Genomic DNA, 27,572 nt, shown 5'->3' on the forward strand with positions numbered 1-27,572 from the left:
CTCAATACATTTCGAAAAATATTCTTTTTTATTTACAATATGGTCTGTACAGCCACTGTCCAAAAGCCAGACCATATTGGATCCTCTCATACACGAATTTGTTTGTTTTTCACCTAACTCAATTTTTTTATCAACCTCAACTAAGAACGATTCAGCAGACCTATCATTATTACGACTATCATTATGGTTATCATTTCTATTATTACGATAATTACCACGACCTCTGCCATTAAATCGCCGATTTTGACCACCTCTACCACGATTACGATTATTTTTCCAACAATATTTCTTGATATGGCCAGTCTTTCCACAGGTAAAACATCCTCCTTTTGACCCATTTCTTCTTCGAACATTAAAAACCTCTTTGTCCTTGGTTGTTTCACTCGATTCTTCGGTAACAGGTGATGCTGTCGATGTTGAGGGTTTTGGCTCAGTTTCGGATTCCTCAGACTCAAATTTGTTCCCTAGGGCTAAAAACTTGGCCTTGACGTAGGCGAATTTATTTTTTCCAGCGGGTAACACATCCACAATATCGGCCAAATGAGACAGTTTTTCTGGCAATTTCATCAGAAAATATTGCAGCTTGGAATCGTCATCCAGAATTTTCCCAGAAGATCGAACCATATTTAGAGCAGCTTGAAATCTGCTAACGAACACCTTCGGCTCAATTTCCGGACTATACTTGAGATCGGATAAACGAGTTACAGCAGCTACTTGTGCAGCTTGAGTGGTCACTGCATAAATTTCATCGAGAGCCGTTATCATTCCATAGGCTGTAGTTTCATTTCTAATCAGCTCCAGCTGATCATTTGTCATAAAACGTACGATGAAATTTCGAGCCTTTGCATCTTCTTGTTTCTTGGCCTTTAGGATAGCATCCGTTGCTCCGGCTGGTGCTGCACTCAGAGCATCTATACAATCTTTTGCCTCTAAAAATGTGTCCAAACGAAATCGCCATGACATATAATCAGTGCCATCGAACTTGGGAACTGCAGTAAATTCAGCCATCTCGAAAACAGGAACTTGAAACGACTCAAATACAACGACAAACGACGAAAAATTGACCAAAAAATCGATCAACGAGAGCAAAAATCAAATTCGTTTCAAAAATCGCGACTAAAACGCGCCAAAAATATCGCAAGTACAATTCAAATAGCGAAAACACCGCAAAAATCAGTCAAATTGCGAAAAAACAGTGCGAGAAAATACCATTTCACTAAACACTACGAGAAAAATCAGGCTCACTGAAAGCTCCGAGCTCAACGCTCGCTACCATGTTAAATAAGTACAACTGGTCTCGTCTGAGACTACAAAACGATTGAATATATTCGGTATCAAGTGTAGTACACTGGTACATAGTCATATCTCACAGAGATAAGTAATTGTGCACATACGTGCATGATATCGCTACACAGTACATAGCTAACAGATATGTAACTATTTGTTGACAAATATCGAGAAAGAATATCAACTTCAGCAGGAATTTCTCAAAACATTCAAAAGTTCAGAGTTGTGGTTGAACAACAGTTGAAAGCTTTTTACTGAATCTCAAATCCCCTGAATCCTGTAGTCATAAGCTAGACACAATCTCATGATTATAAACGACAACTTCTGCTCATGCAATTTTCATGATGTAGAACTACATTATCTATGATCGAGGAGGGATAGTGACTTCTTCATGATTGCTTGAACATTATGAAATGCCAGGTAGTGCTGCAATTTGACTGTGTAAAGCTTTTCAAAGTGGTAGATAAACCTATTTCGATATTTCTGCAGAAAAACAATCGTACCACTAACCTTTGTAGGATGTAACTATTTGGTGACAAATATCGAGAAAGAATATCCACAGAGTGATAAACAGATTTGATGGGTGGATTGTAGATTATCTGAACTTATGTGCTGTTAAAAGCATCTGTGTTCCTTTCAATTCTTGTTTCTGCCATTTCAAGCCTACTTGATAATATTTCCCATATTATGTACTCTGGGTATTCATGCTCTGTTTTTTCAGGTTTTTATCGAGACAAGCATATCAAATTTTTAAAAAGTCGCTCTGGTCCACCATTTACACACCTTTCTTAATTTCATTTTGTGAAAGCTCAACCATCAATATGTTCATCCAAAAATGGGACATAGGTCCAAGTATTTTATACCAACTTTTATCAATGTTTGCCCCCCAAAAAGGGGTGAGGTGTTCTTTGGAATTATGCTTTCACTCATTCATTACATCTAATGAAACTATATCATTCAGTTCCAAGATTGACCCAAACGGGTTTTTTGCTTCCTTGATTTTTGACAATAATCAAATAAATAAGTCCATCATTATCGAGGTGACTTCAAGGGGCTGGGGGGGTGAACTGTGAGTAAAAGTGATACTTGTGATGATCTTATTCAGGAAATTGAAAGCATTTTTTCATAACATCTCAGGATTTGCTTGGGTGTTTAAGGGTTAATCAAAATGGCCGCAGTTTTGTTAGTAGAGCCAATTTTTTGGGAGGAATTTTGCTTTACATTGTTCCTTAGAATGTCCCCTTCAAAAAAAAAGTTGTTGCAGAGGATGGATGGGAGGGATGTGTAAAGTAATTATTGCAACTGTCATATCCTGTGTATATCCTTCATCTGGGTATTTATGGGGCATAACTATGTAGTTGGCAACACAATTATTCAAAAGAAAATCAGGTGCCATTTGCGGCATGATCTTTTTTTCTTGTAAGTATGTAAAGTACGGATGCAGGATCAATCAAAATGGACGCCATTTACTAAGTAAGTAATAATGCGTAAGGCCAACTTTTGTTTGTGCAAGTTTATGCTTTAAAATGTTCCTTAGGATGCCCCCTATGAGAAAAAAGTTGTTCCGGACGAAATTATTCCTATTGCCATATACCAGACTAAGAAAAAGCATTTTACAATCCCCTAAAATTTGTTGCTGCTCGCTAAAAGTTGAACAAATGATGAAATCTTATACCTTTTAAGGAAGAGGAGGGTTGGAAAGGGGAGATTTTCACCTTAATTACATCGATTGAAATTGTCTTTAAAAACAGTTTCCGCTTTATTTGCGAAGATAGGCTGAAAGGAGAACAAAAATTGTCCAAAAAATAATGCGTCAACTCACAAAAATTTGGGTAAGATTGGCATTTTGCACGAGGTCATTTTTGAAAACTCTGCTTGGTAATTTGCCCAGAAAAATCGTGAAAATTAAAAAAAAAATGAATAGAATATTGAGTTTAGAGATTCTGTAATTCACGTTGATTTGATTCTGATGACTTCACTAATCGATAGAATTTGAAGAAGAAAAAAAATACCAAACATAAATACCGTCAGTCATTTTCCAAGTATAAATTGTAGCACAAATGGGGGGGGGGGGTTGCGCCAAGAAGGTATTTATGCGCCGATCTCTAAAAATAAACATTCGTGAAGTTTTAAATAAAGTTTTTTTCACATAGACAAAAAAACAACAAAACAAAGAAAAAACAAATTTGAATCTGTACAGGTACAGGGTACACATTTAGATAGGTAGGTATTTAATTATTGAAATTCAAGTACATTTAGATGATATGTGATTGGCAAGTACGTCCTTACGAGAGAATTTGTTGCCACAATGGGCGCACTCAAAACGAGGGCCCTCCACATGGAAACGTTCGTGCTGTGCCTTATGCCCTTTCTGACTGAATCGTTGGTTGCATATGCGGCATTGGAAGGGTTTCTCTTTGCTATGCGTTCGTTGGTGCTGAGTAAGATGATGTTTTCGAGCAAAACGTTTGCTACACCTTCGGCAAGAAAACGGTTTTACACCGGAATGTAGTCTCAGGTGTACAATGAGATTACGTTTACGGGAAACCCTTTTTCCGCAAACAGCGCACTCAAAACGAGCTCCTTCCTTATGCACGCGTTCGTGACTCCATTTACTGTGATAGTGCTTGAATCGTGCGTCACAAGTGCTACATTTGTAGAGTTTCTTTTCACTATGTGTGAACCCATGGCTAATAAAATATCTTTTTTTAGTGAACTGTTTGTCACAGGCTTGGCAGTGAAATCGCTTCGAATGTTCTCGCTGATGTCTTGTCCAATCACGTTTATAGGAAAACTTGGTACCGCAAATATCGCAGCAGTAAGGGAATAAATCCTGCATCTGTACCTTTGCCTACAGGAAAAAAAGATCATATCGCAAATGACTCATGTCTTTGTGTTGAATAATTATGTGGTCAACTAGTCATAAAAGTGAAGCATATAATGTAGGCGATGGAATACGAGTAGGTATACTTTTCTTACGAGAAAAAAACATTTCTTACACACTCAAAAAAAAGTTCATTTTATCAAAAAATGGATTTAAGGGTATGGTGGCCCAATATTGACCCTTTTGTACCTATTTCTGTACATCTGTCTATACTATATATTGCAATAATTAGGTACAGAACAGCAGGTACCTATGTATGTAATATGTATTAGGGTGCAACGCAAAAAAAAACAAATTCAGTGGATTTTATAAAGGTAGGTATTGACTTCTAAGTTACCTATCTAATTGTGAGTTGAAAAGTTACTCAGAAAATTTTTTGACTCCAAAAGTACCCCTGGTGAGAGAAGGCTTTTCGAAAAAATCGCGGTTCTTCCACTATATTCCCTATTCCACTTGATTTGAGAAAAATGGTCAAGTTCAAGAATACAACATTTGATTTTGTTGGCTCCAGCGACTTTTTGAAAATTTTCAAAGGTTGAAATTTCAACAGAATTTTATCAATTGAGTTAGAAAGACGAAATATGATAGAGTGAGATCTGGCATAACCTGATAAGAGGGAAATTATCTGAATTCCTACCTACATGATTAAGTTGAGAAATATTCCCTTAGGTAGGGAATATTTACCTTGCCCAGGATAGCTCAATACATCGGAGAGGTTTCAGTCATACCACCTACTCTTCACAGCAATAATCTCTAATCACCAATAAAAGTCATATCATGTACACGAGAGTGCTAATATGTTTATTGTTAGTCAGAAATAATAATATAAAATACACATTAAAATGGTTATAGAGTATAAAATAACTATAGGGTTATTTTATAATAAGTAAAAGCTCTGGCTTCTATGTACTTTACGACTCGCGTTACTGAATTAGACTATAATTAATATACTTTAATGGATATAGAAGGTGGGTAATTAAATACCCTAGAAATTGTATGCAATTTTGGAATAATGGTGAATCTTACTCACCAGGCTCGCATAATGTCCAAGTTTTCTACCTCTTTCAGGGGAGGTCACTAATACTAGGCTCGGCGGCAGAAATGTCGTACTTGAGGTGCCTTTTCTGACGAGAAGTATCACCGATGGCCAGCATAATCGGATGATACCCAGTGTGAATGCGATTAAATTCGATCGATAATTTAATTCACGAGAGAGAGACATTTTAACCACTAATGAAGTGGGCGATTCCTGAATAAAAGGGGCTGAGTGTCCCACTAGGGGGACCTCGTATGCCTATTCGCATCTACATAAATACATTTTTTGACCAAGAACCAGCTTACGCGTCGCCGAATCCAAGATCAAGGTAAAATACAATTTGATTGATAATTCAACCCATTTTAAATACAACTGGTTTGTCTCGAGTTCGCGTTGCTCTATTTATACTCGTAGGTGCATCGTTTGATGCGTTTTCCGGGGATAGCTATGACATTGAAACATCATAGAAACGTAGTAGTAGGAGTTAACACATTACCGAACTTGCAGTTTAAGGGGGTTATTCTATTAATCCTCGCTAGGGTGATGATTAATTTAATCATCACTTTGGCGATGAAGGCATATTTCCTCATATCAAATACATAATAAAATTTCAATTTTTCGTATTTTCGGTGTAAATTTATAATTCTCAAAAATTCACCAAAAATCTGAAAAATGCTCTTTTGTAACTACTTGAGTTTTGGCTGGTGATGAATTGTTGCATGCTCTTTCGATCTAGGGTCATTCCACGTCAATTCCGCCAAGAAGAGGTGAGGGGAGGCCGGTGATTTTTTTTGAAATATTTTGCCAGAAAGAGGTCAAAACTTTTTTTGATGTTTGGAACATTGAAAATTGAATTTTTTTCAAATTTTGATTTTTTTGTGACGAGTTTAATTCATCGAGTAAAAGGGGGGTTTCAACTTTTTCAACGGATACGTAAAAACAGGGGTCGAATGGCTCAACTTCACCAATCAAAACTTTTTTTCATGTTTTAAATCAAAAAAATCGCTTTTTTTCGCATACTTTCAATTTTTTTAAATCGACTTTACGAAATAACGCTATCCCAATTTTTTAATAAGTTGTTCAGCATGAAAAGTTGTCCATAATATATTTTTTTCAGAATTTTTGAGAGTCGGAACGATATGAAAACTACGTTTGGAAACTTTTCGAGCTAATTTTTCGTACCAAGAAAAGTGGCAACACTGATTTATATGATATCAGCAAAAAGCCTTTCAAAACCCCTAAATATTGGTAAAAATTCCATTTTGGTAGATATCGCGGTTATCGAGTAATCCACAGCTGAACTGAAATAAATGATGTTTTAGGTTCACTGAAAACTATTGACACCCCCTGGCAGCCTTTTAAAAAAGGCTAGAGGGCTGCGATTTGCGCCAATGGTCATCCCTTCGGAAGATCTCTCCACAGGACATTTGTTTTAAAAATCTCCATCCCCCCTTTCCACTACTTGGTCGAATTGGCGTGGAATGACCCCAAAAAATGTCGTGTTAGTCCTATGTTGAAAAGCAAACTCTGCGATTCTGGACGAACTGTCAATCCAAATGGCCGCCATTTTGTTAGTACGGCCAACTTTTTTTGACAAGTTTGCTTGAAAATGTTTCTTGGATGTGCCCTTTTAGAAAGTAACTATCCCAGAGGAATGACCGTGGGGGAAAAAATAGAAAAACAACTTTGAATCTCAACGCATTTAGAAAGGTAGGAAGGTACTCAATTATTGATATTTAAGTACATTTAGATGATATGTGACTTGCTAGGACGGGCTTAGTGTTGAATTTGTTGCCACAATGGGCACACTCAAAACGAAGGCCCTTCACATGGAAACGTTCGTGCATTGCCTTACTCCCTTGCTGACTGATTGTTGCTACTTATACGGTCCAATTTGGAGTTATATAAACTTACGTGACGCTCTCGCATGGCCTTTTACCATCATAGGAAAAGTGCGCAGTCAACCCATCAAAATTATATATGACTCTCGTTTGCCACACTCGTTGGTGTCTTTGAAGGCTGTGGATTATTTGAACTGGTCCAACCCCGGATTAGTGACGAAGAAAAAGCTGGAAGCAGAAACTGTGGTATATGTGCCATGGAGGGACGAATTTCGATTGAAGAGCTGTTTCTCAGTTTTTTCCCCCGTTGCTCTGAATCCAGGCATGCCAGGGTACGAGAACGATGAACACATCGTAAACTGCTTGGTGGTTAATCTCCAACCTTATCGAATTTCCGGCGAGGTGCGCGGTACTATAATCCTTGGTCGAAACTTTACATCGAATGTCATCAACTACGATGATGAAAAAGTCGAGCTTAATCTTAAAGGTACTCGAATGAATACGAACACTCGATCGGTCCGATGCAAGAAAATGTTGCCATTAGTACGAGTCGATGGTATTTTGAATACTTTGCGTATGATGTCACCGGACCAGCTTAGAGCCGAATTCGAGCACATCATACTGTACATTCGAGCGCGTAAATCGAAGGATGGAGTGGACGATGGTCGCTACGACGGTTATTAGGTAACCATTCTTATTCGAGTATTTTGTACTTTGTTATTGTTACCTTTTCGAGTATTTTTGTGTTTTTTCTTTGTAATTTTTTTTATTTTATTACCCGATTATGACTATGTACCCGATTGTGACTTTTTTGTATTCCTGATCATGACTTTATTTTTCTCGATTGTGACCTTTTTTGTATTTGTAAGTTTGTTTAAATCAGCAGCTGTGATTTATGATTTTATCTCTTTTTATTTCTTTTCGAGTTTTTTATCGAATGTTTTTTATCGAATGTTTTGTATTTGTTATCGAAGATTTTTTTATTTTTTGTAATTTTTCCAAAGTACAACTTTTTCCCAATCTCCTCACTTCAGTTTGCCAGGGGAGAATTTTATGTAGCATAGGTCAAGTTAATTGCCTGAATTTATTTAGGTAGACTAACCTATCTACATATTTTTCTATGATCTTGGGCTCAAGTGATGAGAGTGGGGAAAAGTTGAACTTACGGACGTTAGGTAAGTCCTACCTAACGTAGTAGGTATCAATAGTAATTTGATGGTTATAAAAGAACGTTCGAATTGTCGTGTTACGCGATCGCGTTATAATTAATCATTTTCTTTTTCAACTTTGACCAGCTGTTACTCCCCTTCTAATAAACCAATATGGATCAAATTTATTATGTAGGTTCCCATAAGGGTTCTTAACCTATGGTGAAAATTTGAGCGCGATTGACACAGTAGCTTTCGCTCAGTGGAATAAAATATAAACTGTTCTGACTTCGCCCAAATTGGGGGAAGTCAGAACAGGCTAAACTTTGCAGACGCGTAGATCACAAACGGAGCATCCTAGAAAATTTGTATAGAACCAAAATTGTAGAGAATTTAATTCTCTTTGAGATCACACTCATCAGATTTTCACTAGGACGCATGGTTCATCCGCTATAATGCGAAAAACTAAGAAATAGAAAGTCTGTATTTTAGAACAAATTCAAAACAAGTTCAAAACAACAACAAAATACAATTGAACCAAAGACATCTAAAATGAAACTGAATCGCAAAAATGTTTATGCCGTGATGAAGCAGGGGTAGTACCCTCAAGTCACCTTTAGTGGCACTTCGCCAGATATGAACCTCTAGGCGCTAGAGCAAGTTTTCTAACTTACCCCAAATTCTGACTTCCCTCGGTGCACCTTACTGAATTTAAGTAAAACAACTTTTTTGTCATTTGGGAGAATACCTCAATCTATTAGTGAAAATTACAGGATAGCTGACTCAACAAAATTTTTGGGCATTATAATAGACTCGGACTTGAAATGGAATAGCCAAGTGGACCATTTAATCAAAAAACTCTCCACCTATACTTACTTAATACGGCAATTACGTGATATCACAAACCTAAATACTCCAAAACTTGCATACTACGGCCTTTTTCATTCAAATATGAGCTATGGAATATCACTTTGGGGTGGAAATCACAATCTGCTTCAACAAGTATTGCTAGCACAAAAAAGACTTATTAGAATAATGTTTAAAAAAAACCTAGAGAATCCTGCAAACCAGTCTTCATTGAAAGTAAGATACTAACAGTCCCATGTCAGTACATACTGCAAATGTGTATTATGGTAAGAAATAGAACAATAGATCTCAAGATACCTTCTCATACCTATGATACAAGACATCGAAATTTGGCAATAAGTGAAAATGTAAGGTCAATAGTTATGCAGAATAATGTTGATTTTATGGCTTCTAAAATATATAATAAAATCCTCCAGGAATTTAAGTCTCTGACATCTGCTAAACTGTTCAAAAATAAACTCAAAAAATGGTAGCAAGGATATGCGTTCTACAGCATTGATGAGATGGTACAACTGGAGTAGGTTATGGTAAATTGCTCCAACATGTATCATTACCTTTTACATACGTACCGTCCCCATATATATTTATTTTATTTAAATTTAAATGTTAGAATATTGTTTGAAATGCTGTACATTCACTTAATTATAAGCTGACTTTGTAAATGCAGCATAGCTGCCCCTTGCAACAATAAACGATTTGATTTGATTATTGCGACATTTTTTGCCACGATGAGCACACTCAAAACGAGGGCCCTCCACATGGATACTTTTGTGCGTTGTCCTACTGTGATATATGTACTTGAATTGTCGGTTGCACATGCGGCATTTGAAGTGTTTCTCTTCAGTACCTATGCGTCCGTTGTTGGTGCAGAATAAGATGGATTTTTTGAGTAAAACTTCGGCTACACGTTTGACAAGAAAACGGTTTCACACCAGAATGTACTCTCAAGTGTTTATTGAGATTTTGTCTATAGGAAAACTTTTTTCCGCAATCAGCGCACTCAAAGCAAGCTCCTTCCACATGTATGCGTTCATGCGCCAATTTACTGTTGTTGTACTTGAATCGTGCATCACAAATGCTGCATTTGTACCGTTTCTTTTCACTATGTTTCAATCGATGTCTACTTAAACAGCGTTCATTAGGAAACTGTTTGTCACAAACTTGACAGTGAAACTGCTTCGTATGTTCTCGCTGATGTCTTGTCCAATCACGTTTATAGGAAAACTTGGTACCACAAATATCGCAGCAGTAGTAAGGGAATAAATCCCGCATCTGTACCTTTGCCTACAGGAAAAAAAGATCATATCGCAAATGACTCATATCTTTCTTTTTGAATAATTGTATTGTCAACTAGGCATGCCCCATAAATATCAAAAGTGAAGCATAATATAATCTAGGCGATGGAATAAACTATTCTTACGAGAAAAAAACATTTCTTACACACAATCAAAAAAAAAGTTCATTTAATCAAAAAATGAATTTTAGGGTATGGTGGCCTAATATTGACCATTTTGTACCTATTTCTGTATATCCGTCTACATTTATACATATTACAATAATTAGGTACAGAACAGCAGATACCTATGTATGTAATATGTATTAGGGTGCAATGCAAAAAAAAAACAAAAAAAAAAACAAGGTATTGACTTCTAAGTTACCTATCTAATTGTGTGTTGAAAAGTTCCTCAGAAAATTTTTTGACTCCAAAAGTACCCCTGGTGAAAGAAGTCTCTTCGAAAAAATCGCGGTTCTTCCACTATATTCCCTATTCCACTTGATTTGAGAAAAATGGTCAAGTTCAAAAATACAGCATTTGATTTTGTTGGCTCCAGCGACTTTTTGAAAATTTTCAAAGGTTGAAATTTCAACAGAATTTTATCAATTGAGTTGGAAAAAGACGAAATACATTCTGTAAATAATCTCAATACGCTGTGAAGTCGATTTCAGGTTAATTTCAAGTAGTTTTGGAGCCTTCGGCGACGTTTGGGAAAAACTTTTAAAACGTGAACTTTCTACAACATTTCATCAAATGCTGTTGGGAAGCCAAAATTTACTTTGCACACAACGCGCTGATGTTGATTCGGACAAATTTTGTGGCATTTTTTCGAAAAACAGAATAATAAAATTTCGATTTTTTTCATATTTTTGGTGTGAATTTACCTATAATTCTCAAAAAGTCACCAAAAATCTGAAAAATGCTCTTTTGTAACTACTTGAGATTTGGCTGGTGATGAATTGTTGCATGCTATTTCGATCTAGGGTCATTCCACGTCAATTCCGCCAAGAAGGGGTGAGGGGAGGCCGGTGATTTTTTTGAAATATTTTGCCAGAAAGAGGTCAAAACTTTTTTTGATGTTTGGAACATTGAAAATTGAATTTTTTTCAAATTTTGATTTTTTTGTGACGAGTTTAATTTATCGAGTAAAAGGGGGGTTTCAACTTTTTCAACGGATACGTAAAAACAGGGGTCAAATGGCTCAACTTCACCAATCAAAACTTTTTTTCATGTTTTAAATTTAAAAAATCGCTTTTTTTCGCAAACTTTTAATTTTTTTAAATCGACTTTACGAAATAACGCTATCCCAATTTTTTAATAAGTTGTTCAGCATGAAAAGTTGCCCATAATTGTATTTTTTTCAGAATTTTTGAGAGTCGGAACGATATGAAAACTACGTTTTGAAACTTTTCGAGGTAATTTTTCGTACCAAGAAAAGTGGCAACACTGATTTTTATATCACCAAAAAGCCTTTCAAAATTCCTAAATATTGGTAAAAGTTCCATTTTGATAGATATCGCGGTTATCGAGTAATCCACTGCTGAAATGTAAGTGATATTTTTTAGGTTCACTGAAAACGTTGACACCTCATAACAGCCATTAAAAAAGGGCTAAAGGGCTGCGATTTGCGCCATTGGTCATCTCTTCGGAAGATCTTTCCACAGGATTTTTTTTAAAATCTCCAACCCCTACCCTTTTCCACTTCTTGGTCGAATTGGCGTGAAATGGCCCTCTAGCTTCATCCAGTTCAAAAAAATTCGTGCTAGTCCTATGTTGAAAAGCAAATAACTCTGCGATTCCGGACGAACTGTCAATCCGAATGGCGGCCATTTTGCTAGTAGGCCCAACTTTTTCTGACAAGTTTGCATCAAAATGTTTCTTGGATGTCCCCTTTTAGAAAGTACATAATTATCGCAGAGGAATGACCGTGGGGAAAAAAAAAGAAAAAAGCTTTGAATCTTAACACATTTAGAAAGGTGGGTAGGTACTCAATTATTGATATTTAAGTAGGTACATTTAGATGATATGTGATTTGCTAGGACGGGCTTATAGTGTTGAATTTGTTGCCACAATGGGCGCACTCAAAACGAGGGCCCGCCACATGGAAACGTTCGTGCATTGCCTTACTCCCTTGCTGACTGAAGTGTTGCTTGCATATGCGGCATTAGAAGGGTTTCTTTTTACTATGCGTCAGTTGGTGCTGAGTGAGATAATCTTTTCGAGCAAAACTTCTACTACACATTTGACAAGAATACGGTTTCACATCAGAATGTAGTCTCTGGTGTACAGTGAGAGAGAGTTTGTGGGAAAACTTTTTCCCGCATTCAGCGCACTCCAAAGCTCTTTCCACATGCAAGCGTTCGTGCCTCAATTTACTGCTATACTGTTTGAATCGTGCGTCACAAATGCAGCATTTGTAAGGTTTCTTGTCGCTATGTGTCAATCCATGTGTAATTAAAGTTCTTTTACGAGCGAACTTTTTGTCACAGACTTGGCAGTGAAACGGCTTTGAATGTTTTCGCCAGTGATGTCTTGTCCAATCATGTTTGTAGGAAAACGTTTTACTACAAATATCGCAGCGGTAAGGAAATGAATCGCGCTCCAGTACCTTTACCTACAGGAAAACAAGATCATATCGTAAATGACTCGTGTTTTTCTTTTGAATAATTGTGTTGTCAAGTAGTCGTGCCCCATAAATACCAAAAATGAAGCATATATGTGGGCGATGAAATATACTATTCTTACGAGAAAAAAAATATCCCACTCACACACTCCAGCAAAAAGTTCGTTTCATCAAAAAATGAATTGTGTGATGGCGCAATATTCACCATTTTGTATTTTTTCTGTATGTCTGTATACAGTATGACACAAATTAGTGAAAAGAGCTAGCGAGATGAATGAAGCGGCGTTGAGTAGGGAAAAATAAGAGCTTTCAAAAGCGACCTTGAAAATTTCTGGCCCATGCACAGGGTGTCACAAAATTGAAAAACCGGTTTGGTCAAAAAATTCAAACTGGTTTTGTATTTGCGCAATGAATTCTACGCACCAAGGCGACAAAAACGTGATATGAATTTTTTCAAACCGGTTCATTAATTTGCAACCAGTTGACAAAAAATACCCAAACATTGTAGATAGAGAAAAAAGCTTGAAACAAAAGTTGTAGAGCATGAAAAAGTAAACAATTTTGTCTAATCACATTTTGAACCAGTTCATTGGTTCGCATTTAGCAAGCAGTTTTTTCAAGTACAATCACCTAAAAATTAGAGATGAAGAAAAAAGCTTGAAACAAAAGTTGTAGGGCTTGAAAAATTACACAACTCTGTTCAATCACATTTTGAAACCGGTTCATTTGTTCGCATTTAAGTAGCAACCATGTTGTTTACAATCACCTAAATGCTGGAGATGAAAAAAAAGTTTGAAACAAAAGTTTTATAGTGTGAAAAATTGAACTACTTTCGCTAATCAGATTTCGAAACCAGTTCATTAAGTCGCAGTAAGCTATCGAAAGTTACCTGGTTGCAAATTAATTAGCCATTCAGACCTGGCACTCACAAAGAGAGCGCTAATGAGCAGACGGGGATTTTCTTATCAGCGTTTAAAAAAGTAATCATTTCAAGGGTTAAAACTGAAAAAATAATTCGATTTACATTATTTTTACGATTATTATTGCATATTAATAATGACCGAATCATATTTTTATATTTAACTCGTAAAACCATCGTTTTCGTAAAATACGATTGATAAGAAGAGCCCCCTCTGAAGAAGCTGGAACAATGGGCACACTAGCGCCCTCTTCGTGAGTGCCCGGTTCGAATTTTCAAAATATGATCAGCAATAATGGTTCAATTTTTCACGCTCTACAACTTTTGTTTCAAGTTTTTTTCTTCATCTCCAATTTTTAGACGATGGTAAAAAACTGCTTGCTAAACACGAACCAATGAACTGGGTTATTGTGTAATTTTTCATGCTCTACTTTTGTTTCAAGCTTTTTTCTCTACCTACAATTTTTGGGTGATTTTTGATAACTGATTGCAAATCAATGAACCAGTTTTAAAATCCGATCTGCGAATATAGTTCAATTTTTCATGCTGTATTATTTTGTTTCAGGGTTTTTTCTCTATCTACAATTTTTGGGTAATTTATGATGACTGGTTGCAAATCAATGAACCAGTTTTAAAATCCGATCTGTGAAAATAGTTCAATGTTTCACGCTCTACAACTTTCGTTTCAAGTTTTTTTCTCTATCTCCAATTTTTGGGTGTTTTTTGTTAACTGGTTGCAAATCAATGAACCAGTTTCAAAATCTGATCAGCGAAAATAGTTCAATTTTTCTCGCTCTACAACTTTTGTTCCAAGCTTTTTTCTCTCTATATTATGTATATACTGTAGAGGAGAGGGTAGATTAAAGCTCTTTAATACAAGTATGGAAATAGATTATACTCTTAAGAAAGTCATAGGATTTTACGTAAGTTTTACGTACTGCGCAGTGCGCGAGCAAGCATCAAATCAGCTGTTCACGTACAACGTTGCACCCCATTGGTTGCTCCACCCACCTCCACCGCGTGACGACACCAACCTGCCATGCGCAGTAAGTAATACATATGTAAAATGCTAAGACTTTCTTGAGAGCATAATCTATTTCCATACTTGTATTAAAGAGCTTTAGGGTAGATGAGGACCCAAAGTATTCGTTATAGCAGGGAATATATGCCCTCGGTCGTCGGTAACACTGCTGGTGCAGAGCCATCTAGCGGATTACAGTGGAACCTCGATAACTCGAAGCTGAAGGGAAAGGAGTTGACTTCGAGTTATCGGGGTTTTCGAGATAACGAAGTGAATTTTGCATTGAGTCTTATGGGGAGTTGAAGGCACAGACCTTCGAGTTACAGAGGTTTTCGAGTTAACGGAGTTCGAGTTATCGCGATTCCACTGTAGTTCCGTGAGATGCCGACGACTGAAACAGCCTGCCCTGTCCACTTTGCAGTTGTCTCAGGTAGCTTAGAGTAATCGCTCCTCTGGACTTAGGACAACCAGCCTTTTAAGCAGAACTGCACGGACGCGTGTGTAATTATAGCTCTAGGTATTACCTATTAGTCCTGTGTAAATGTATGTTCATTAAGTGATACAGTAAAAGCTCGTTATAACGCTCTTCAAGGGACCGGAGAAAAAGAGCGTTATAAGCCGAAGCGCGTTATAACCAAAAGTCTCATTTTAACACTGATTAGCGTTATACTGCGAACTTTCGTTTTAAAGTGAAAAAAGCGTTATAAAGGAAGTGGAAACGAGAACTTTATTTTGAATTTGAACAACTGTTCCAGGTGGAAATAAAAAAATCTGAAATTTTACTTTGATTTTGAGGTCTGCTATGTATTATAATATAAATGATTTTTTGGCAAAATTTTGCCATAAAAGTTTTTTTTTTGCTTTTTTAAAAATCAAAACTAAGTACAAAAATTGCAAAAAAAAAACTGTTGTTGCGGCCAAAATTTTCAGAAAGTGATAATTTTTTACACATGAGTAAGCTTTTTTTTCGCGAAAAATTGGGTTTTTGTTGCTAAAATTATGAAAAAAATAAATGGGGATGTCAAGAGACCAGAAGGAATCAGCGTTATAACGAAATCAGCGTTATATCCGAAAGCGTTATAACGAGCTTTTACTGTATATCATCTTTTATCTTATTGGTTGGACGAATAGTGACATACACACAACCTGCATGAGGGAAGGTGTAGGGAGCATACCCCGGACAGGTATTCAGGGAACCAAATCCTCCCCCGGAGGACCAAGTTCCCACCTATCTTCTCTCTACAATACAATTTTTGGGTATTTTTTTTTTGTCAAATGGTTGCGAATTAATAAACCAGTTTCAAAAAATTCATGTATGGTTTTTGTCACCTTAGTGTGTAGAATACATTGCACCAATAAAAACAGGTTTTGAATTTTTGACCAAACCGGTTCTTCAATTTGTGGACATTCTGTACATGGGCTGGAAATTTTCAAAGTCTCTTTTGAAAGCCCTTATTTTTCCCTACTTAACGCTGCTTTATTCATCTCGCTAGCTCTTTCCCCCTCAGAAATAAAAGCTACCAAGCACTCCGTTTGTGTCATACTGTATAAGTAGGTATTACAATTAGGTAGGTACAGAAAACCAGAAGTTGAATGATACTTCTGTAAAAATTCTGAGTAGCTGTTCATAGCAGTGTTAGTTGACTATCTATGAAATTCGCTTCCTTTGAGGAGTTATTACGCAAAAAAAAAAACAATTTCAGAGGATTTGATAAAGGTATTGACTTCTGAGTTATTATCCATCTTAATTGAAAAGTTTGCTCAGAAAATTTTTAGGCTCCAAAAGTACGTTAAGTACACCTGGTAAAATAATGCTCAAAAAAGCGCCATTTTCGAAAAAATCGTGGGTTTTTCGCCATAATTCCTACTCAACTAGTTTGAGAAAAATGGCCTGAGAAAAATGGCCTGGTTTAAAAATATATCTAGCATTTAATGTTGGAGCCTCGAATGAGTTTTTGAAAATTTTTAAAGATTGAAACGACAACATTTTATTAAATTGAGTTAGAAAGCTAGAATTCATTCTGTAAAATAATTTCAATATGCTACGAGCCGATTGCAGGAATATTTCAAGTAGTTTCGGACCCTTCAGCAAACTTTTTGAAATTCTCTCCTGTAGTTGGCTTCTAGCTGTTGGAGAGGCCTAAATTGTTAAAATAAATAAAATAATGGAATTTCTACAAAATTTCATCAATGCTGTTGGAAAGCCGAAATTCACCTTGCACATCACGTGCTGAACTTGAGATTTTGCTGCGTTTTTTTTTTTTTTTTTTGAAAAACAGAAGTTTACACATACAAATCCGCTGAAGAGTACAAAACGGAATGAAACTACCTGCAATCCATCTCAGAATTCAAATTCTCAAAGGAGTAAGTATGAAATCAATGGACAAAAATTACTTTTAGACTGGAATACACCGATTTTTTTTTAAAATAATGGGTTCCTTATCGGCCATTGAAGGTCTAAAAATGTAGCTAGAGGCTTCAAATCGATTTGGAAACTACCTGCAGTCGACTTCATAACGTATTGAAACTGGTTTGCAGAGTGGATTTCGGCATTGTAACTTCATTTGATAAAATTTTGTGGAAATTTTCAAATTTAAAAAATTTGCTATAGTGGCTGCAGAACAGCTTAAAACGGTTTGATACTGTTTCCAATCGATTTGGCAGGTCGAAAATAGAGTATATTCCCAATTTCAGTTTTTTATATACCTAAATTTACTGAAAAATGGACTTTCAACACGTGAAATTTTGGCTGGTGATGAATTTATGCATGCTCTTTCGATCTAGCTTCGTCCAGTTCAAAAAATTTCGTGCGAGTCCTATGTTGGAAAGCAAACTGTAAATGGCTGCCATTTTGTTAGTAGGGGCAGCTTTTTTTGACAAGTTTGCTTCAAAATGTTCCTTGGACGTCCCCTTTTAGAAAGTAAGTAATTATCCCAGAGAAATGACCATGGGGAAAAAAGAAAAAAAAAACAAATTTGAATCTTAACACATTTAGAAAAGTAGGTAGGTAGGTACTCAATTATAGAAATTTATGTAAGTACACATTCACGGAGAAAAATTTACGTAGTATAAAGTGCTATAGTTGTAGTAAATCACCTTCATTTTTGGCATCATAGTTAAAAGAACTATACTTGTAGTTCCTGAAGTACTATACATGTAGTACTCACAAATCATTTATATGTAGTATTATTTACTATAAGTATATCATTTTTTACTACAAGTATAGTATTTTCAATCGCTACACTTATAGTAAGTTTGACTATAGTGTCACAAATGAAGGTAAATTGCTACAATCTGTGGTGCTTTGTACTACTTATTTTTCTCAGTGATTAGATGCGATGTGATTGGCTAAGGTGGGCTTAGTGCGGAATTTGTTGCCGCAATGGGCACACTCGAAACGAGGGCCCTCCACATGGAAACGTTCGTGTCTTGCTTTATCCCCTTGCTGGCTGAATTGTTGGTTGCATATGCGGCATTTGAAGGGTTTCTCTTTAGTATGCGTCCGTTGGTGCTGAGTTAGATAATCTTTTCGAGTAAAACGTTTGCTACACATTTTGCAAGAAAACGGTTTCACGTCGGAATGTACTCTCATGTGCCTAATGAGATGATGTTTATAGGTTATCATTTTTCCACAAACGGCGCACTCAAAACCAGCTCCTTCCATGTGGACGCGTTCGTGACTCAATTTATAGCGGTAGTGCTTGAATCGTGCGTCACAAATGCGGCATTTGTGACGTTTCTTTCTAATATGCGTGAGTTCGTGACTATTATATTCGCTGTAATTAGAAAACTGTTTGTCACAGAATTCGCAGTGATACGGTTTCGAATGTTCTCGCTGATGTCTTGTGCAATCACGTTTATCGGAAAACTTTTTACCACAAATATTGCAGCAGTAAGGGAATGAATCCCGCATCTGTACCTTCACCTACAAGAAAAAAAGATCATATCGCAATTGACATGTCTTTTTCTTTTAAATGATTGTGTTGCCAACCAGTTATGTCCCATACCACCAAAATGAAGCATTATAGTTTGCCATGCCATATCCTATTTTTACGAGGAAAAAACATGTCCTACACACTCAAAAAAAAAGTTCTTTTCACCAAATAATAAATTATAGGTTAGCGCATTTTTGGCCTTTTTGTACCTATTTTTGTAAGGTATCTACATCGAAATTACATACAGAAGCTTACTGATAGCTTACAAGGGAACCTCTTGCGATCTGTCCGCCTCCGATTTAAACGGGACCGCGATTTTTGGAAAGAACATGTTCTAAAACCTCCAAATCCAAATTTTCAGCTGCCCAAGTTCATTTTTCGATTTTTGGCGAATTTTTGAAAATCCAAAATTGACTATTTAGGTGATTTATGCTTTTTTTAAAAAAAAATACGTACATGATCAGTAAAAATGTTCAAAATAAGTCCTAAAACTGATATTAACCCCCCCAAATCCAAATCTCGCCATTTCCAGCTATTCTGGAGCCTCCAGTGCGATTTTTCAACTTCTCCAGAGTTTTCAATTTGCTCCAGAAGGCGTGAATATGAAGTTGGGCAGCTAAAAATCGAGTTGTGTGTTATACTCGAACTGTTTAACGAATTTATTCACATTTGAGCCGATTCTGGAGCGGACACCTCAAGAGTGGTTTTTTGACCAGCTTTTTTTCAAAATAAAAATATCCAAATACCAAAAATTCCTCGTTTGTGAGAAAATTTTTGAAATTCCCGCGAATCGCTGTATTTTGTCATCAATTAACCACACGAGAGCGAATTTCGCCATTTCCAGCCTTTCTTGGGCCTCCCTTTAATTTTTGGATATTTTTATTATGAAAAAAGCTAGCAAAAACCCACTCTTGAGGTGTCCGCTCCAGAATCGGCTCAAATGTGAATAAATTCGTTAAACAGTTCGAGTATAACACACAACTCGATTTTTAGCTGCCCAACTTCTAATTTACGCCTTCTGGAGCAAATTGAAAACTCTGGAGAAATTGAAAAATCGCACTGGAGGCTCCAGAATGGCTGGAAATGGCGGAACTCGGCCTCAGGGGGTTTGTTGTGTTCGAAATACAGCGATTCGCGCAAATTTCGAAAATTTCCGCGCAAACGGTAAAATTTTGATTTTTTTTGGATTTCTTATTATGAAAAAAGCTGGTCAAAAAACCACTCTTGAGGTGTCCGCTCCAGAATCGACTCAAGTGTGGATAAAATCGTTAAACAGGTCGAGTATAACACACAACTCGATTTTTAGCTGCCCAACTTCGTATTCACGCGTTCTGGAGCTAATTGAAAATTCTGGAGAAATTGAAAAATAGCGCTGGAGGCTCCAGAATGGCTGGAAATGGCGAGATTTGGATTTGGGGGGGTTAATATCAGTTTTAGGACTTATTTTGAACATTTTTACTGATCATGTACGTACTTTTTTTTAAAAAAAGCATAAATCACCTAAATAGTCAATTTTGGATTTTCAAAAATTCGCCAAAAATCGAAAAATGAACTTGGGCAGCTGAAAATTTGTATTTGGGGGTTTTAGAACATGTTCTTTCCAAAAATCGCGGTCCTGTTCAAATCGGAGGCGGACACCTCAAGAGGTTCCCTTGTTAGTAAAAATTCCGAGGATGCGTTCACAGCAGTTCAACTGCCTGGCTTTAGCCCAGTCAAATAGCAGAAAAAAATAGGTGAACCCAAACATTATTGCAAACAAAGGTCTTTTTGGTGAATATTGTCTAGGGCGGTATGCTGAACAACATACTAAAAGTCCCCGCCCCTACCCCACGAGCTAACCCACCCCCCCCCCCCCCGCCACAGATGATCAAAGCCTCCCAAAATCAGTTTTTTGTGCAAAACTCCTGAAATATTGAATTTTGAGTAAAATTGTGCTCAGTGATCATTTCATCTCCTCTCCAATGCCTATCAAATGAGCTATCGACCAACTTCCTAGCTTCAAGGGGGGTGGCGCTACGACCCATAAAGGTGACGTGATTTTAATAATTCTACATTTTATCACTTGGGACTTGTAACCTGTTCTAATAGATAAAATGAAGTCAAACTTGGGGAATGGGATTCTTTTGGGAGCTAGAGTTGACCTCTGGAGTCTGGAGGGTCAAAGTTGAAAATTACAGAAAGGTCATTTTTTTGGAGGGGCATAACATGACCTCAATTGGATAAAAAGGGTCCGAAATCATACCATCGGACAGCACCCCCATTGTGATCAACATAACCAAATTTCAGCTTCCTAGGTCATCCCCACTCCTTTTAAGATGAAAAAAACCGAAAATATGGGCAAAATAAGGGGATTTTCACCTTGATTCCGCTTTAAATGGGGTGGGGATGACCCAGGAAGCCGAAATTTGGATATGTTGATCACAATGGGGGTGCTGTCCGATGGTATGATTTCGGACCCTTTTTATCCAATTGAGGTCATGTTATGCCCATCCAAAAAAATGACCTTTCTGTAATTTTCAACTTTGACCCTCCAGACTCCAGGGGTCAACTCTAGCTCCCAAAAGAATCCCATTCTCCAAGTTTGAATTCATTTTATCAATTAGAACAGGTTACAAGTCCCAAGTCCTAAAATGTAAAATTATTAAAGTCACGTCACTTTTAGGGGTCGTAGCGCCACCCCCCCTTGAGGCTAGGGAGTTGGTCGATAGCTCATTTGATAGGTATTGCAGAGGAGATGAAATGATCACTGAGCACATTTTACACCAAATTCAATATTTCAGGAGTTTTGGACGAAAAACTGATTTTGGGGGGCTTTGATCCACAGTGGGGGGGGGGGTTAACTCGTGGGGTAGGGGCGCGGACTTATAGTATGTTGTTCAGCATACCACCCTAGACAATATTCACCAAAAAAAACCTTTGTTTGCAATAATGTTTGGGTCAAATAGCATTTTGACTGGGCTACTTGTAACTATGTGAAATATTTCAAAAGAAAAAAATTTCAAAACAAAGTGGACTGGAATATTTGACGGAAGCGACTTACTATCTTTTAAATTTGGGCCATTTCCTCCAAAAAAAAATTGGTAGGAGCTAGAGCGAAAAAGTCACACAATTTGAAAAAAAAAAAAAGGATATTCCCACTTTTCAAGGATCCATATCTAACTTCCTGGAGCATTTCCAGAGCAAAACATTATTCTGAGTAACTTTCAACCTCAAATAAAGTATAAACGTCTTCATTCTTTTCATCAAGATCCTCCGACATTTTTTCTTTTCACGATCCACCCTAATGTGGTAAGTAATTAAGTATAAGCATTGATGTACCACCAACCTTGTTTGAAACATTACTGGAGTTTTTCGTTGACTTTTTTACGCTTGAAAGATTTTTACTTTTTTTTGCAGAGCGAGTAATCGGACCTCGGCTAACATTTTCTTCATGTTTTGAGTATCCTGCTGAAAAAGAATCTGTACCTTTAGTAAAATTTAAAACTCGAAGCAAAATTTTAAAATATTTTCTACAATAAATTAACTTTTAGCACGAATTTATTAGTTACTAACCTTTTTCAGAAGAACGTTTTCGAGTTTGCACCTCATCTGCGTTACGAGTCTCATTCCTTTTTTCTGAGGGAGGAATAGTCGAATTTGGAGAATGATTATCTTCATCAGTATGTTTCGCATGTGTTACTGAAAAATAAAAATTGAAATTAAAAAGGAGGTACCTATACCTAAGTAGGTACATCTTATTTTGAGAAATGAAAAAATCTTTTATTTGTAGAATTTTATTTTCCCCTCAATTTAAAAATATTTGTAACTGTTATATTCACTAGGTGAGTATTCGAGTATTCGAACTCAAAAAAAAAAAAAAAAAATCGAAAGGTACTCGAAAATCCAAACCTTCTTTGGAAAATTGTTCAGGGTTTTCTTCTATATTATGATCCGGGTCATCGTCACTCGATATTTGTAAGGAAGGCATGCTCGAATCCGTAGTGTAACCATCTTCGAGAACTTGTTCGGCAGATTCTACGAGTGCATCTTAAAAACAAAGAAAGCTCAATGAGTTTCACATTTTTTCAATAAGAAAGTATTTACTAAACTTTATCCCAGTCAGATGGAAATTATTGAATCAAAACTGACCTTCTTCAGAACGTTGATCAGTTCGTGCCTCCGAATTACAAAGATTGTGCCTCGAATTTTCTGAAGAAGCGTTAATCGATGAAGTCGAGTTTTGAATACCTCTCGCAACATTTCCGGCAGTATTTGCTCGTGTAACTGAAAAATAAACGAAGGAACAGAAAATTAAAGTAAAAATAATCGAATATATTTTTTCCCTGAAAATAACGAGACATTTTAAAGAAAAATATATATACTAAGAACTACGATGATACTAACCGAAGCACTCTTCAACCTGTTGCTTGATTTCTTCTCTCAAGTTGGCTAAAGCATCTTCGAGACGAAAACATCGTATTTTCAATCTGAAAATTTCGGATCGAAAATTTTTCCTGAACAGTTGACACTTTCCCAGTTTCAAGTTTTTCTTCGATGTCAATTTCGCTGTCTTTGGAGGGATGGTTTTCTGATTATTCGTAATATCTTTAAAATTCCTGCCGAGTCGTTTACCAGGAGCATTGGCGGTGGTAGTGTTTCCTAAACCAAAACCAAAATAAATTATCAAATTACATCCTGGTTTTCGAAAATGATAAGCGTGAGAATAATTATTAAATTATTAAGTAGGTAAGTATTATTTTACTTTGAAAGTCTGAGCTGCATTTCGTATTTTGCAATGTACTGCGCTTCTCGGATTTCTCTTCGGAAAAACGGTCAAATAAACTTATATTGTTGACACATGCGTCAATATAATCATCCAAAGATTTTTCTATACAAATTTCTTTCCTTTTTCGCGACATTTTCTTCTAAAATTACAATACAAAATTTATCGAATTCCTTGTTTAAAAAAGTAATCTGTTCATCTGTTGCAAGAATTGACGAAGTTACATTTTTATCATCATTATTGATAATACACAATACGGCAATCGTAGGAGCGCTAGTGTACTGCGAATAACAGAGTGCACAACCTGCTTCTCTCTTTGCGAACGAGAAGGCTTGAAAAGTTGAAAAGTTACGGTTACGTTACGGCTTTCTATAAGAAATTAAGCCCATTATTTCAACAGATGGTTACTCACTTCATTTACTAAAGGATGGTTTAACCATGGTTTGACCTGTAATGCTTCGTTAAGGGAAATTTATTATTACAAAACTCCAATTGGAATCTGCTATCAAGTTGACTGAAGTCCGACAAATGCATCTCCAGACCTAGAGCATTTACTTTGGATTCATAACTCATCAAAAATCGTATACTGTTAGGAAGGTACCTAACAAGGGAACCTCTTGAGGTGTCCGCCTCCGATTTGAACGGGACCACGATTTTTGGAAAGAGCATGTCCTAAAACCCCCCAAGGCCCAATCGAAATTTTCAGCTGCCCAAATTCATTTTCCGATTTTTGGCGAATTTTTGGAAATCCAAAATTGACTTTTTTGGTGATTTATGCTTTTTTTTAAAAAGTACGTACTTGATCAGTAAAAATGTTCAAAATAAGTCCTAAAACTGATATTACCCCCCAAATCCAAATTTCGCCGTTTCCAGCCATTCTGGAGCCTCCAGCGCTATTTTTCAATTTCTCCAGAATTTTGAATTTGCTCCAGAAGACGTGAATATGAAGTTGGGCAGCTAAAAATCGAGTTGTGTGTTATACTCGATCTGTTTAACGAGTTTATCCACATTTGAGTCGATTTTTGGAGAGACACCTCAGAGTGGTTTTTTGACACCAGCTTTATTTCAAAATCAAAATATTCAAAAATCAAAAATTTTCCGTTTGCGAGGAAATTTTTGAAATTTGCGCGAATCGCAGTATTTTGTCATCAATTAACCTCAAGAGGGTGAATTTCGCCATTTCCAGCTATTCTGGAGGCTCCAGCAAGATTTTTCAATTTCTCCAGAATTTTCAATTTGCTCCAGAAGGCGTGAATATGAAGTTGGGAAGCTAAAAATCGAGTTGTGTGTTATACTCGTCCAGTTTAACGAATTTATCCACATTTGAGCCGATTCTAGAGCGGACACCTCATGAGTGGTTTTTTGATAAGCTTTTTTATAATAAGAAATTCAAAAAAATCAAAATTTTACCATTTGCGAGGAAATTTTTGAAATTTGCGCGAATCGCAGTATTTTGTCATGAATTAACCCCATGAGGGCAAATTTCGCCATTTCCAGGTATTCTGGAGGCTCCAGCGAGATTTTTCAATTTCTCCAGAATTTTCAATTTGCTCCAGAAGGCGTGAATATGAAGTTGGGAAGCTAAAAATCGAGTTGTGTGTTAAACTCGACCTGTTTAACGAATTTATCCACATTTGAGTCGATTCAGGAGTGGACACCTCAAGACTGGTTTTTTGACCAGCTTTTTTTCAAAATAAAAATATTCAAAAACCAAAAATTTCTCGTTTGTGAGACAATTTTTGAAATTTGCGCGAATCGCAGTATTTTGTCATGAATTAACCCCACGAGGGCGAATTTTGCCATTTCCAGCCTTTCTTGGGCGTCCCTTTAATTTTTGCATACTTTTATTATGAAAAAAGCTGGTCAAAAAACCACTCTTGAGGTGTCCGCTCCAGAATCGACTCAAATGTGGATAAATTCGTTAAACGGGTCGAGTTGTGTGTTATACTCGACCTGTTTAACGAATTTATCCACATTTGAGTCGATTCTGGAGCGGACACCTCAAGAGTGGTTTTTTGACCAGCTTTTTTCATAATAAGAAATTCAAAAAAATCAAAATTTTACCGTTTGCGAGGAAATTTTCGAAATTTGCGCGAATCGCTGTATTTCGAACACAACAAACCCCCTGAGGCCGAGTTCCGCCATTTCCAGCCATTCTGGAGCCTGCAGTGGGATTTTTCAATTTCTCCAGAGTTTTCAATTTGCTCCAGAAGGCGTGAAAACTTCATATTTACGTCTTCTGGAGTAAATTGAAAATTCTGGAGAAATTGAAAAATCGCGCTGGAGCCTCCAGAATAGCTGGAAATGGCCAAATTCACCCTCTTGAGTTTAATTGATGACAAAATACTGCGATTCGCGCAAATTTCAAAAATTTCCTCGCAAACGGAGAAATTTTGATTTTTGAATATTTTTATTTTAAAATAAAGCTGGTCAGAAAACCACTCTAGAGGTGTCTCTCCCAAAATCAACTCAAATGTGGATAAACTCGTTAAACGGATCGAGTATAACACACAACTCGATTTTTAGCTGCCCAACTTCATATTCACGCCTTCTGGAGCAAATTCAAAATTCTGGAGAAATTAAAAAATAGCGCTGGAGGCTCCAAAATGGCTGGAAATGGCGAAATTTGGATTTGGGGGGTTAATATCAGTTTTAGGACTTATTTTGAACATTTTTACTGATCAAGTACGTACTTTTTAAAAAAAAGCATAAATCACCAAAATTGTCAATTTTGGATTTCCAAAAATTCGCCAAAAATCGTAAAATGAATTTGGGCAGCTGAAAATTTGAATTTGGGAAGTTTTAGGACATGCTCCTCCAAAAATCGCGGTCCCGTTTAAATCGGAGGCAAACACCTCAAGAGGTTCCCTTGTAAGTTGTAGTTGAATTCAAAAATAAATAAATAAATAAATAAATAAATAAATAAACAGGTACCAACATTTTTTCGTAACAACATTTCATTCATCAGGTACAACGGACCGTAACAATCTTACATTTAAAATAACAGATAGCACTTGAACCAATGCAAAAAAGGTGCTTTAGTCAATCATCAAGTATTTTTTTAACCGATAGTTAAGTACAAGTTCAAATAGGTGTTTTTCTTCATATTACTGATTATGGTGGAATTAATGAAGCAAATAATTTTAAATTGTATCCACCTAAACATAAAAATAATAAAAAAATTGACCAAGGCCCCTTTTCCACGGAACTCTTGAAATGTACTTACATTTTAAACAGTTTAAGTTGAAATTTCAATATTGAAAAATCAAAAAAAAATGAACAGGAAAGTTTTTAGCGCAACACTTATCCCTGCAAAAGACTAATCCAGAGAATTGCTAACGTCAGGGATTGTACTCAAATTTTTATCAAAAAAAGTAACTTTAGTAACCCTAAAAGCCAGAAAAAGTAACCAGAAAAAATGTTGATGTAAAGAAAAACTAAAAAAGTGGCAACCAAAAATCTTCAATGCATACAAAACACTACATTTTATTTCAGATTACAAAAGAAAACAAATCGTAACAAAAATTTCGACAGCAGTTTCTTCAAAAAAAAAAAAAAAAAAAACAGAAAAAACACCAAAATTTGAATAAAAATCATTTTTGAAAAAAAAACTAGCACCAGCTTAAAACAGAATGATAATTATCAACATTTCGAAAATATTGCAAAAAGAAAACATGAAAAAACTATTGGATTCCGGTAACATAATCGAAAAATGTGTCAAACTACTGAAAAAATTGCAAAATTGAAAGAAGAGAGAGGAAGTCTACCCAAACAGGGAGGAACAAAATTCAATCTTTTATTCAAAATCACTTCAAAAAATCAAAAACAAAAATACCAATTGTAAAATAGCAGAAATGTTGACATGAGCGAGGATTCGATGAAAAAAAATTATTCGACTGTTGAGAAAAAATGTTATACAATAATTTGAAAAAAAAATCCATAAATAAGAAGAATTATTTTAGAACGGGAAACT

The 27,572-nt window shown here is 36.2% G+C and overlaps 1 protein-coding gene across 1 annotated transcript in view; it reads right to left on the reverse strand.

The window, feature by feature from the left end:
- LOC135847867 (zinc finger protein 37-like) overlaps positions 1-23,865 on the reverse strand; it is a 30,112-nt gene extending 6,247 nt beyond the window's left edge. Inside the window, exons 1-6 of the mRNA XM_065367603.1 lie at positions 23,579-23,865; positions 23,221-23,475; positions 22,966-23,100; positions 22,726-22,863; positions 22,390-22,515; positions 22,163-22,284 (exon numbers count right to left, since the gene is read on the reverse strand). Of these exons, the coding sequence (XP_065223675.1) occupies positions 22,163-22,284; positions 22,390-22,515; positions 22,726-22,863; positions 22,966-23,100; positions 23,221-23,475; positions 23,579-23,735 (933 nt within the window). The 5' untranslated portion in view covers positions 23,736-23,865. The remainder of the gene's footprint in view (positions 1-22,162; positions 22,285-22,389; positions 22,516-22,725; positions 22,864-22,965; positions 23,101-23,220; positions 23,476-23,578) is intronic.
- Between the last annotated feature and the right edge of the window lie 3,707 nt (positions 23,866-27,572).

This window comes from Planococcus citri, chromosome 5 (genome assembly GCF_950023065.1).
Source record: "Planococcus citri chromosome 5, ihPlaCitr1.1, whole genome shotgun sequence".
In the NCBI taxonomy this organism is placed as follows: domain Eukaryota; kingdom Metazoa; phylum Arthropoda; class Insecta; order Hemiptera; family Pseudococcidae; genus Planococcus; species Planococcus citri.